This window comes from Gavialis gangeticus, unplaced genomic scaffold (assembly GCF_001723915.1).
Source record: "Gavialis gangeticus isolate Ggan-Ray unplaced genomic scaffold, GavGan_comp1, whole genome shotgun sequence".
Taxonomy (NCBI): domain Eukaryota; kingdom Metazoa; phylum Chordata; order Crocodylia; family Gavialidae; genus Gavialis; species Gavialis gangeticus.
The window spans coordinates 8,401,108-8,413,236 of NW_017728964.1; the positions used below are offsets into that span (position 1 = coordinate 8,401,108).

The window sequence follows — 12,129 nt, forward strand, 5'->3', positions numbered from 1 at the left end:
CCCCCCCCCCGTTCATGAGTCCCCAGTCAGGGGAAGAGGCAGGAAGCAGTAGTTGGCTGCTCATCCCCTCCCTTCTCAGTCTGTGGGAGAGGAGAGGAGGGGAGCCGTAAAGCAGTGCCCGGTACCATCTCCAGACCAAAGTGCCCCTAGTCTTGGGAAGGCTCAAGAGGCAATGGCAAGTCAACACCTCTGTGATTGGAAGTAGTCCAGCTGCAAGGAAATGCACCCCCCACCTTCACCAGACCAGGTTCCCCTGGTCTGGGGAAGGCATAAGGAAACTGCTGCTCAATTCAAGCCATCATGCAAAAGCATACAGGTATTCATTTGTGTGAGAGAAACTCTCACAGGGGAGATCTTCCAGGTGTTAAGCTGGAGTTTAGGATAGAAGCAGGCTCAATGTCCCAGCTCGGTCACTTTGGGAGTGTCTCGAGTTGCAGAGTCTGGAACAATGTCTCTTTCTAAGTTCCCTCCAAACCCAGATGGGTTTGGATTGCATGTTTTGGACCTATACTATATTGTGCTGTGTTCTCTTCCATGGCTGCTTACTCCAGGCCTGGTCATAGCTAGACTTAAGTGTGGTGAAATGAAGAACAAATATTAAGCTGCATTAGTACATTTGGGAGCTAGAGAGCTGGAAAGAATCACAGAGCAAATCCAGCTGCCTACATAAAGAATCCTCCTTATATTTACTGCATCCTAATTCTTTCTCTTACTTCAAGGCACTGTATTTCACATTTTTCTCTTCCCTTAGATACCTTTCCCTCCACACATGCTACTGGCAGTGAAAACCTACATGAGGGGTTGGGTCCAAGTTCATTAAAAATTATGTATTAATTTTTTCTTAACTCGAGCACAGGAGCTGTGGTACTAGGTGTAATATTTTAGGTAGTACCTTTATTATTTTTTTCCCATAGAAATTAAATGCATACAATAAATAAGGTTTATGGTTGTTTCCATGTCCATGACATTGCCCGCTGTGATAGTTAATATAAACATTCCCATCCCCTGCCCCCGATATTTTGTGGCTTGCATTTCTGTTATGTTGCTGCTGCATATTTTACTTGATGCCTCGGTCAAATACCATGTGATTACTCCTGGCTGTTTAAACCATTTTTTCTTTGCATGATAGATTTGTAATACTTTTCACAAACAATGGGTGGGAGGAGAGAAACACACAATATTTAAGAGATATGATTGCTTGGCAATTATGTGTGTTGACCATATTTTACTTTAATTTTTCAAGTGGCTAAGTATAAACAGATGCTGCTTTTCCACCCCCTGTAATGACATACGTTATATCGCCTTGTTTCTGAAAGTGGATTTATCACTTTTTGTATGGCTGACTTGTAATAGAATACTAGTGGACCATAGTAATGGCTCTTTGATACCCTATCTTAGCTGCAGACATTTTTTAATAAGTTCTGCAGTGTTCTTTCTAGCCATGTTGAAGCTTCTGATTCATTCCCTGAAATAAATCTAGACAGCTTATCCCAAACTCATTGCTCTGCAAATCAGGTTAGAAGTCTTGTGAGCATTCATAACAGATCTGAGGTTTCCTAGATTCTGTTGCTTCAGGAATTCCTGGAGAACAGCCTTTGGTCACAGTGCTTCAGCTCTGTTGTTTCTCATCCAGCTGAAACCAGAAACCAATTAATGAAAATTAAAGGGTAGGAAGCACTGATTTCATTTGTCTCCTAACACACTTCAGATCATTTTGAGACACAAGTAAAAGCTTGCCTCTCATTTTATTGATCCTGATCCACCTGTCCCTTGTGGAACCAATGAGAATATTTGAATGTGAGCCAAAGAAGAAATTGTACCTGTGTAAAAAACTCTTGTGGTTTGAACGAATGCCTCTCTTCCAGGGCATCCCAGAAGACTTGCTGTTTTTTTATAAACATGTCCAAAAAGGCGGCAGAGTCTTTCGAGTGGACCAGTGCCTCCTCCTGTATCGCTACCATCCCCAGGCTGCAACTCATTCTGTCCTAGAGTAAGACATGTTTTTATAATACAATCAAAGCCGTTTGGTGTCAGGATGCCATGAGGGGAGGTGTTTAATCTTTCTCAACTGTCAGTGATCAAGAATGTGAATTTTTACCAAAAAAATGAAATAACAGAGTGATAAGTGAATAGCTATAGTCATGCCTCTGTTATAAAAATGTGGAGAGCATAACACAGCTTGCTGGTAACATACTGGAAGAAACAAGATGCTCTCACTTTTTTTCTTTTTTTACCATAATCCTACTTCGAGGAGAGCAGTGGAGTGGTAATGTTGAGGCTGTGGGTATCTCTTCCACTCGTTTACCGCACCCGGAAGAGCCATGCTGAGATACTGTGCTTGCTACCTACTGGACTGTAAGTAGTGTAGCTGTTTTAATTCAGCACTGTTCACATACTAATAAGGTCTGCAGCATCTTGCTAAGACAACAATGTTACTTGCTATTCAGGTGCATTAGCAGCCATGGCCTGTCTTAGTCAGGCACAGTAACTGAGCTGCATAGATATAACCTGCAAAACAGGTAACTTGGATATCTTTAGTCTGAATCTTGTCACTTATTCACTGTGTATCCTTGCCCAAATTACTTAATCTCCTTGTCTCAGTTTAACTATATGAAAAATGGGGAGAATTGTAACTAAACAGTAGAAATCCTAATTGTTTTGTCTTTGTAAAGTACTTTACAAAAGTATACATGATACAAAAGTACACATGGTAGCTACTGAGATCCTCTGACAATAGGTACCATGCGTAAATGTGAACCGTTATAGGAATGGGACACCCTTTACTGACCTTTGAAGACCCGGGTTATTGTATTCTGTTTTTACAGTGGGCTTCCTCTGTGAAAAGAAATTTTGTAGAAGTGCTGTTCCCTTGGTATGCTCATTTTGCCCTTTAAAAGCTCTCTCTTCCACTTGTTAGTTCTGCAGGGTCAGCATGGGTTACAGGAATAAACTAGGTTACTTCTTTCTCTTTTCTTTCTTTGCTAATAAATGGTTATCTAACTAAATGATTTCCTTAGTGACACCTCTTCCTTCACTGTCACTGCAGTGAGGACCTTCAGTAAACTATTTTATTGTTAATACATGAGACAGAATGAGGTTTTCACTGGGTACATCTACATATGTGCTTTACTGTGAAGTTGACTAATTAGTTCTACAGTTAAGCATCACAGTCTACACATGCACTTGAATTAGGGCGCAGTAAATTAATTAACTCGACCATAGGATAGTACTGTCTGGGATAAGTACTCTCCTATAGCAGCGCAATTATATATGCTCAAACACATGTGTAGACTGAGTGGGGCTATCTGAGGCATGAAAGTGCTCTACAGTGTGGAGGCTTCCTGATTCCTAGCTCTGCACTGTAGGACCCTTGTGCCCTAGCCAGCCCTTCTACCACCACCTGGAGCCCAGGGTTGACCCCCCCAGATCCCCTGCTGGCTCAGGGCTGCTCCACCCTGGCTTTAAATGCTACAGTCCCGGGTACACGTGAAGATGCTGCACTCAGGAGCAGCCAACTCTGGTGCGAACTGCCCCGGAGTTTATTGCTATATGCTAATTGCATGTGTAGATGCACCCACTCAGTCTTAGCTGCGTAGGCTATTCAGGAATAATTAGTAAAACCAAAACCATGTTTTTGCATGTGTATATTAACTGGATGGTATGCTCATGTCCCATGCTATTATAGACTTTAATATAAATAATAAAGTATGAAATATTAAAGCAGAGAAAAACATTACATGCCTTTTCTAGGCAAATCTAGGTCAGATAACTATAAGAAGGAAATCATTCTTTAAAGGCTGCTTTTTCCTGTTGTGACCATTTTGGCAGTTGCTTACTAACTTCAGCCATGCACTGTGGGATGCTAAAACTCTTGGAAGATGGCTGCTTGTTTCTGTGGGAAAATATCTTATTCTTGGAAATGACCTTGTTCTGAATTTATTGCAAGCTGTTGCTTATTCAGATGTGCAAGGTTGTGTGGCACAGGCATCCTGGATTACAGCATTCACTTAGAATGTGGAAATGCTCTAAACTGTTTCAGATGTGCAGTTTGGGTATCCAAATTGGCATCTTTCTTGTCTGATTTTCAGCAGTCTGGCTTGCTATTCTTCCCGTTGGCTCTTTTTTCATTATTCTTCTTGTTGATTTGTGTGAGTTTTTTAACATGAGGTTGAGTAATAACTTTGTTTCTGGGACCATTACCCTCTTTTGTGCCTAAGTTGTACGTGATTTTAGCCATTGCTTGATACTGATGAACTCAAGTCATGTTCTTGTGAAAAGGGTGAAAATTAGAAGTTCATTGGATCTCTGACCTTATAGGATCTTATTAATAAGGATCTTAACCATTTCTTCACACTCTCCACCAGCTCATTTAGTAGTTCTGTTACATTTCTTTTAAAAGCCCTTTTTTGAGCCAGGTGATTTCCTCAAACAGTATTGTACATCTCTCCATCCTTTTATAATGATCAAAGTAATTAATTAACTAACAATATAAAATTTGTCACAGAAATAATGCCTATGAATTCTCTAGGTGGGCATGAATTGAGTCAGTAAGCCATGAAATAAAAATACTTCTGTCTCTCCAAAACCAAAAAATAGTTATGAGAGTTGATATATTATATAAATAATAAAAAATATGTTTCCCTTTAGACACACACTTCAAAATGAAGAAATACATCTTGATAAGATGAAAAATATGGTTTGTTTGTATTAAGGTGTGTCACCTAATCTTTCAACAAAGTTAGCAATCAATTAACATTTGAGTGGGCTTATCCGAATGTATGAGAGCCTTTTATACCCTCCAGGGGAAAAAACAACATAAATGTAATTTTGCAACTCACAACTTGTTAGCAAAAAAAAACCCCCAACTGATTGGCTAATGGCAGTCAGTTCTTTTTATCTGATGATGTATAAAGGTAGTCATTAATGGTTTTCTGGTCTTTTCCCATGATTGTAGAATAAATGACTGGAGGGTAGAAGTATCTGTGAAGTAGAGAAAAAGTTTACTCCCAGCGTCCTGTATGCTAGAGGCATCAGAGTATGTTATTAAGTATTTTGGGCATGTGACATTGGGATCCAAGTGAAGCAGAGTATAACTTTGTGTTAGAAGTCTTGTTGTCATTACACTGACAACTGAAAAACACGACAAATGTAAATCCTGTGAATGAGCAACATAGTTTTCTCAAAGTAGTTTTCAGTTTTTCAGTAGAATTTAATAACTAAAATTCTGTAAAATCTTATGTGCTGGATCTTGGAGATACAGACAGTTTTAGTTTATGTTGCAGCTTATGTTTGAGCTGTGTATATGTTATGCTACAAAACCAAGATTGACTAATCTAATGCAATATGGGGAGGTAGCTTTATAATAAGAAACATAAAAAGCATGGCTTTTATCTTGCTAAGAGGAATAAAATTAATTATCCATAAAACAACTTAATTTTGTAATAAAATCAGTTTAGTAAAAGATAGAAGAAATCAAACAGCTACAATTGGCTTTTTATGCAGTTTTGCATGCAAATACTATATTGGGGGGTGGCTAGTTGTATCTTTTTTCACTTACAAATTTTCCATTTTTTGGTCAAAACAAATGAAAACATTTTTTTTCCAACAAAAATGACAAAATTCTATTCTGGAAAAAAATTGTATGTATTTATATATTCCTGTGAGGTAACATTTTTCCATTTGGTGGCAAAAGCAATGTTATCTTTTTGTGAAAAAAATATCCCCAAAACTTGAAGCATATCTTCCAAAAATGTAACTTGGACTTTTAATAAATATTATTTCCTGTGAGTATTCATTTTTTTCAGAGTTTCTGAAGAAGCAGGGTTGGGTTTTGTAATGCAGAAACATGTATTAAAGCCCAAAGCAAATGGAGTGTTTGTTCCTGGTATTTTGCATATGAAGAATGGGCTTAGCTTTATAGTGCTAATTCTGCACCCTTGAAAAGCAGTAAGTGGATATAATTTACGTGACCTACCAAAGTAGGGGTTTCAAAGATACAGCCTGTGGAGCCCTATCACCCAGCCCATGATGGGTACTGCCTGTAGGTCTCAGACTGGTCCCATGGGCTGCATGTGGCAGATACCTTTCTCAGCCCCATACACTGTATGTGGCACTTGCAGCCAGTTTGGTGTGCACTGCATGTGGAATGCGATACCATTTTGGGGCACACACTACACGAAGGGTGGTGTGGGGCCAGTCCAGGGTGCAGACTGTATGCAATGCCCATGTCAGACTGGTCCTGTATATCGGATCTGGAACACAGAGCCAGTCTGGCACACAAAGTGGCCCCACATCCCTCATTCGGCCTGTGGGACTCAATGTGTTTAATATCCCTGTACTAAAGTAATCCGGTTTCAGGTGCCATAGATTTGCTGTGCTTTCCAAGAAAAAGAAGAGAGTATTCAGTATGTACCATGCCTGGTTAGTTTCTTGAGTGGTTTTCCTGAGCAAGGGGCCTCATTTCAATGGTGATCACAGGTTTGGTTACCTCATTTCCCACGTCACTATATTCACTGTAAAATAAACAAAAAGAAAAGCAGAATGTATTTTTGCAGAACTGAAAGAAAGATGAGGTCAATTATGTTTTAATTTTCACTTCCATTTCTGCATTTGGCAATTTAATTACCATTGGAACTAATGACCTCATTAGGGTCTTTAAAAGCAAATGACATTAACGTTTGATGGTCTGTGTCTTTGCTTAATAAGCCTTTCATGAAAAAGAGGCCACAATACAAACTCTGCCTCAGTCAATGACCCGTGACCTGAAGATGAACTTGGACCGTAATAGAACCTATTAACAGTACAAATGTAGTAACTTGATGGAACATTAGAGTCCAGCAATTAAATGAAGTTCATGTGAAGTTCAGCGGCACAACACAGAAACAACCAGTTCATCCACCAGTATGTCTGTAATATTCAACTGAGAATGGGCTTGATCTGGAAGGTTCAGATCAAGTTCTAAATTTCCCCCAAAAGAGTTGCGATGAGGGATCTTGGACCCTGAGTCCAAGATTAAGTCAGTTGAGATTCACCTCTAATGTAAGCCCCTCTGAATCTCTCCTGTGTAAAAAGTCACAGAAATCAAACTCACACCTGAATAACTCTGTCTTCTGAAGATCAATTTTATTGGATCCTTGATACATGGCCAGACCAATGGATGCACAGATGTACTTAGTCTGATGGTGCTACAGGTGCCACACATCCAGCGGTACTATTTTTGCTTCCTTATGGATGTCAGGCCAAACTAGCATACGGCTAATGGTTTTTGTCTCTTCAAAGGACTTGCAGTGCATGTTGTTTTTTTGCTCTGTTGATTCACTTGCATGACCTCATCCATTGAAGGTCAAACAATATGGAAGAGAAATTAACACTGCACAGAGAAGCGTTTAATCATATGGCTTTTATTATTATGTGGCCTGTCATTTCAAAATAGGAAGATGCTGTATCGAGCAGATGTGCCCTGACTCCTGCATTCATCCAGTGGGTCACTGTACATTCTAACACAGAGCTTTATTGTTGAATTATTTGTGTGGCTGGCATGGTAAGAGCTGCTTAGGGGAAAACGAACATATTTTATACTTATATGTACCCTCTACATGAATGACCCCACTTCGCTCCTGCAAAATTTTGGCTTCTCTTCTTCTCTGCACAAGCATCTAATGCCTACTGAAAGGCCAGGGCAAGAGATGTCTTGGGAAGATTATGAAAGAAAGAGGAGTAATTCTCCAAACTGAAAAAACTAACATTTTTCTGTGAAATAAGAAAGTGACTAGAATATAAAGAAAACAGAAATAAAGTACAATTCACAAATTTGCCTCAAGTTGACTAGCTTGAATTCAAATCTGAACTTCTACAAGGTTCCAGGGGTATTTTGATCCAGACTTTTGGTTGAGACCCATCTCTTATAAATTGAGCACAAGCTCGGAAATACAACTCAATGCCACTGGGAAAGCAGTATCTATCTAGCTAGTGTAGCTTAATCCTTTCCGTCACGGGTGTAGAACAGGCAGCCATGATCTGGCAGTAACTGAGTATAATGATACCTTCCAGTTTTTGCTGGTGGCTATGAACATGTAATGAAAAGCCTGAAAATAACTGTGAGAGAATCTTTTGTGGGAGGTGGTTTGTACAATTAAAACAACTTCTCCTAGTTTCATTTATGTCAGGTATTTCTTTAATTGCTCTTTACAAGTTGCTACAGTTCCCTTCTGTTGCACCTGCACTGGCTCTTGAAGTCTGGGAAAATGGCATTCCCTTATTCCCTAAGGCAGGAATCCCAACTACTTGTTCTAGGAACATCCCAATGTAGGAGGCAAGCTAGGTGAACCGGAAACCTGAAGGGGATAACTGAAATTATCTAGCTTTTGACACTCCTTAAGCTACATCTTGCTCAAGTGGATGAGATGCATTGTCTGTTCAGTGTAGGCTTTCATGAAAACCAACTCTGCATTCATCACCTTAATTAAACATCAGTCTCACATTTCTCTTCCACCAACTCATACCTGCTTGATGTTCATCCATATGACAACCTGAGGCTGTTTAAAAAAAAAAAAAAAGAATTCCAAGGTTATGCTTCACAGTGCATATAGCCCCATTTTGTAGAAATAGGCAAATCTGACACTTCCCTATTTGTCTTTATTGCTGTGGAGTATTGCATCTATGCAGAAAAGATGGTTATTGTTCATGCATCTTCAAAGATAATGATCTTTCATAAACTGTGATGTCAGCAAAAGAGATCAAAAGTTTTATATGTATTCATTTCATGTACACAGCTCAAAATACTCAGTAGAAAAAAAAATGGTATTGACCATTTACTGAAGACATTTCTTGTGGCTGTATAATAACCCCATTAATTTGAAATCTAATGCACTTGGGATCTCCTAAATTTAATATTGATGCCATTCATATACTTCTTTATATTACTTTAATTAATTATTGCTGGTGCAGTGTGCTACTTGCTGGGGCTCCTCCATCCAGGAAGATACCATTGAATAGGTACAGGGATTCCCCAAAACAGGGGAACTCTGCACAGTAAAGAGCACTACTTTCTGGATCCCCTGATCCTATTGGTCCCTTAAGGCCCAGTCTTTCCATAATCTCCCTGTACTCCCTCTCTAACCTACCACTTTCCTTCACATCATCAAAATTTGCCTTCTGTCCTTCTTTCTTCTCCTTTTTCCTCCATTCAGTAAAACCCATACACCAGAGGTGGGCAAAATACGGCCTGCAGGCCATATCTGGCTTGCCAGGCCATTCTGTGTGGCCTGCAGAGCCCCATCCAAAAAGCAATTACCATGGCTGCCCTTTCAAAGCCAACAGGAGGTGGGGTTTCAGAGGCCACATGCTATTTGACCGTGTGGGCTCTGTGCATCCACCTCAATGCAGCTCCCAACACACCATCTGGGAGCCCCAAGTGGAGGCACCAGGTGCAATGATGCATGACTGGACAGACGATGAGTGGAGAGGGGACCTCCTGCCTGCAGGAGTACAGGGTGGGTGTGGGGTTTGTGGGTGTATGTGGGTGGGTGTGGGCCTCTCTGCCTCAGTGCACAGCCCTCACAGCACTAGCAGCGGGTGCTGGGCCCTTGGGGCACTCCTGGCCTACTGCAGGCAGAGTCCACCAGCTGAATCCCAGGAACTGCATGTAGAGGCATGGAGCCTGCCTGGCCCAGCGCACTGGCATGCACCTTCAACCCAAACCAAGCTGGCTTCATGCCAGCACATAGGGATTATGGCACTGCTGGCAGGAACTGTGTGCCATCAGGTCCGACTCCATGCCTCCACATGGGGCTTCCAGCATTCCAGTGGAAAGCTGCACGTAGTGGCACAGAGCTTGCATGGGCCAATGGCACACGATTTCCCATGGTTCCCAGTCCATGCACCATCAGGCCAGGTGGGCTCCATGCCTCTGCGTGTGTCTTCCCACTGGAGTGCTGGAAGCCCCATGTGGAGGTATGGAGTTGGTCTGTCCCAATGATGTGCAGATCCCACCTGCCATGCTGGGAGCCCCACATGCTGGTACAGAGCCAGACTGGTCTGGTTCAAAGGCACACATAAGCAGCCTGAACCAGCTGGGCTCCAAGCCACCATGTGCAGCTCCCAGGATTCAGCCAGAACTGCATGTCATTGGGGAGCTCTGCCTGCCATAGGCCAGGAGTGCCCCAAGGGCCTGCCTCCTGCTGCTGCTGCTGCTGCTGCTGGCAGCAAAGGCTGTGCGCCATGTAGGGAACATGTAGTGAGGCGGCCCATACTGACCCACAAACCCCACACCCACCCACACTCACAGACCTCCCCACAAACCCCACACCCACCTACACACACATCCACACCCTTCAAATTTTGTGATTTCATTACATACTCCCTTTTCCAGGTCATTGATGAGAATGTTGAACAAAACTGGATCCTTGGGCAACACACTGTTGACCTTCCTCCATCTGAAAAGTGACCATTTATCCCTACCTTTTGAGCACATCTACGTGTGATTCTACATTGCCGTAGCAACGCATTATGGTGATGTAACATCCATGGGTGTCTACTTATGACCAGCAGATACTTTACCATAGCGGCGTTCTCCCCCTTTATAACACGCTGCTATGGCAAAGTAGCCACTAAAAATAACCATGCATTGCATATATGGTTCAGCAGGAGCAGTTACTGCTCTGTGTTACGGTACTCCCAAAAAGTACTAAAGCATGGCATAGTAACAACATCACTATAGGGCAATGTGTAGACGCGCCCTTTGTTTCCTATCTTTTAACCAGCTTTCAGTACACAAAAGGCCTTCCTAGGGGCCGACCAAATTCATGGCAGGAATGGGGTGCACGGTGGCTCCTTTAATCTTGCAGGTTCTCCTATGTGACTCCACCATTGATTGGCAGAGGGGCCCCACTGCTCGCTGCTTACTCCTGATCGGCAGGGAGGCAAAAAAAGCAGTTTTAAATGTGGCACCATTTTTGCCTCTCACTGCTGATTGGCCCTGGCAGCCATGCTGTCTGTTGCTGACTGGCTAGGAGGCAAAAACAGCACTATATTTAAAACCACAGTTTTTGCCTTCCCACTGATGAGGAGTGAGCAGCAAACAGTGGGTGGGGGGTGCACAGGGGAGTCTGTAAAATAAAAGGAGCCATTGAGCACGCCACTCCTCACTTCTGATTAGCGGGGAGGCAAAAAACCTTGGTTTTAAATATAGTGCTGTTTGTGCATCCCAGCTGGTCAGAAACAGACAGTGTGGCTGCTAGGGCCCCTCAGCCAGTCAGCGGTGAGAGGCAAGAATGGTGCCATATTTAAAACTGTGGTTTTTGCCTCCCCACCAATCAGGAGTGAGCAGCGAGTAGTGTGCCGTCATCACCCCCCCTTTGCCCCCCGCCAGTCAATCGTGGACACGCGCACAGGGAAACCTGCAAGATTAAAGGAGCCTTTGGTGAGGGATCTTGTCAAAAGATTTTTGAAAATCTAAGTATATTAACATAGGTAGCAGAAGGCTGGGGCTAATGGGGCTCAGCCCCCCAAAATGCAGGGCAGCAAGTAGGGCCACAAGGTAGCTCAGCTGTGGGCTCAGGGCAGCCGCAATAGGGGTGGGGAGGGGCATGCACACAGCCAGGATTGCAGCTCAGTGGGTGGATCAGTAGCAGTATGGCAGGCAGGTATCAATCTATTCTGGGAAGAGGAAGGGGCTGGGGGGTGGGGACAGATTGAGACCCCCCACAGTGAGGGAGGGAATGGGACACAGGCAGGGGCTGGGGTGAATGGGACGATCAGAGTGTGGGTGGCTTGTCCAGGGATGCAGGGGTGGGGGGCTCCCGCCACTGTGTGCATCCCAGCAGAGGCCCAGGGGGGCAAATGCCCCCTGGATCTATGCATGGGGCAGAGGCAGCTGCGTGCTGCACTTTGTGCCCAGCTGCAGCTGCCCTGGGAGCAGCCATGTGCATCCTGCTGCTGGGCTGCCCCAAACTGGGGGGGGGGCACATGCCCCCTGGGCCTTGCCGGGGTGCATGCAGCGGCAGGAGCCCCCTTCCCATGCCTCTGAACAAGCTGCCCTGGCTCCATTCATCCTACCACCCAGCCTGGCCAGAACCCTATTCACCTCAACCCCTGCCCCTGCCCTGCTGCCTCCCTCACTGTGGGGGCCTT

The 12,129-nt window shown here is 43.3% G+C and overlaps 1 protein-coding gene and 1 long non-coding RNA gene across 8 annotated transcripts in view; one reads left to right on the top strand and one right to left on the bottom strand.

Annotated features, from left to right (window-relative positions):
• Window positions 1–12,129, top strand: part of B3GNTL1 (UDP-GlcNAc:betaGal beta-1,3-N-acetylglucosaminyltransferase-like 1) — a 417,067-nt gene that overhangs the window by 321,184 nt on the left and 83,754 nt on the right. For all 7 annotated transcript variants that reach the window (XM_019502483.1, XM_019502489.1, XM_019502498.1 and 4 more), the window contains one exon: window positions 1,866–1,990. In XM_019502483.1, the coding sequence (XP_019358028.1) occupies window positions 1,866–1,990 (125 nt within the window). The remainder of the gene's footprint in view (window positions 1–1,865; window positions 1,991–12,129) is intronic.
• The window catches only part of LOC109287440, a 15,641-nt gene continuing 6,799 nt past the window's right edge, over window positions 3,288–12,129 (bottom strand). Inside the window, exons 2-3 of the long non-coding RNA XR_002094868.1 lie at window positions 6,413–6,512; window positions 3,288–5,130 (exon numbers count right to left, since the gene is read on the bottom strand). This is a non-coding gene — a long non-coding RNA (uncharacterized LOC109287440). The remainder of the gene's footprint in view (window positions 5,131–6,412; window positions 6,513–12,129) is intronic.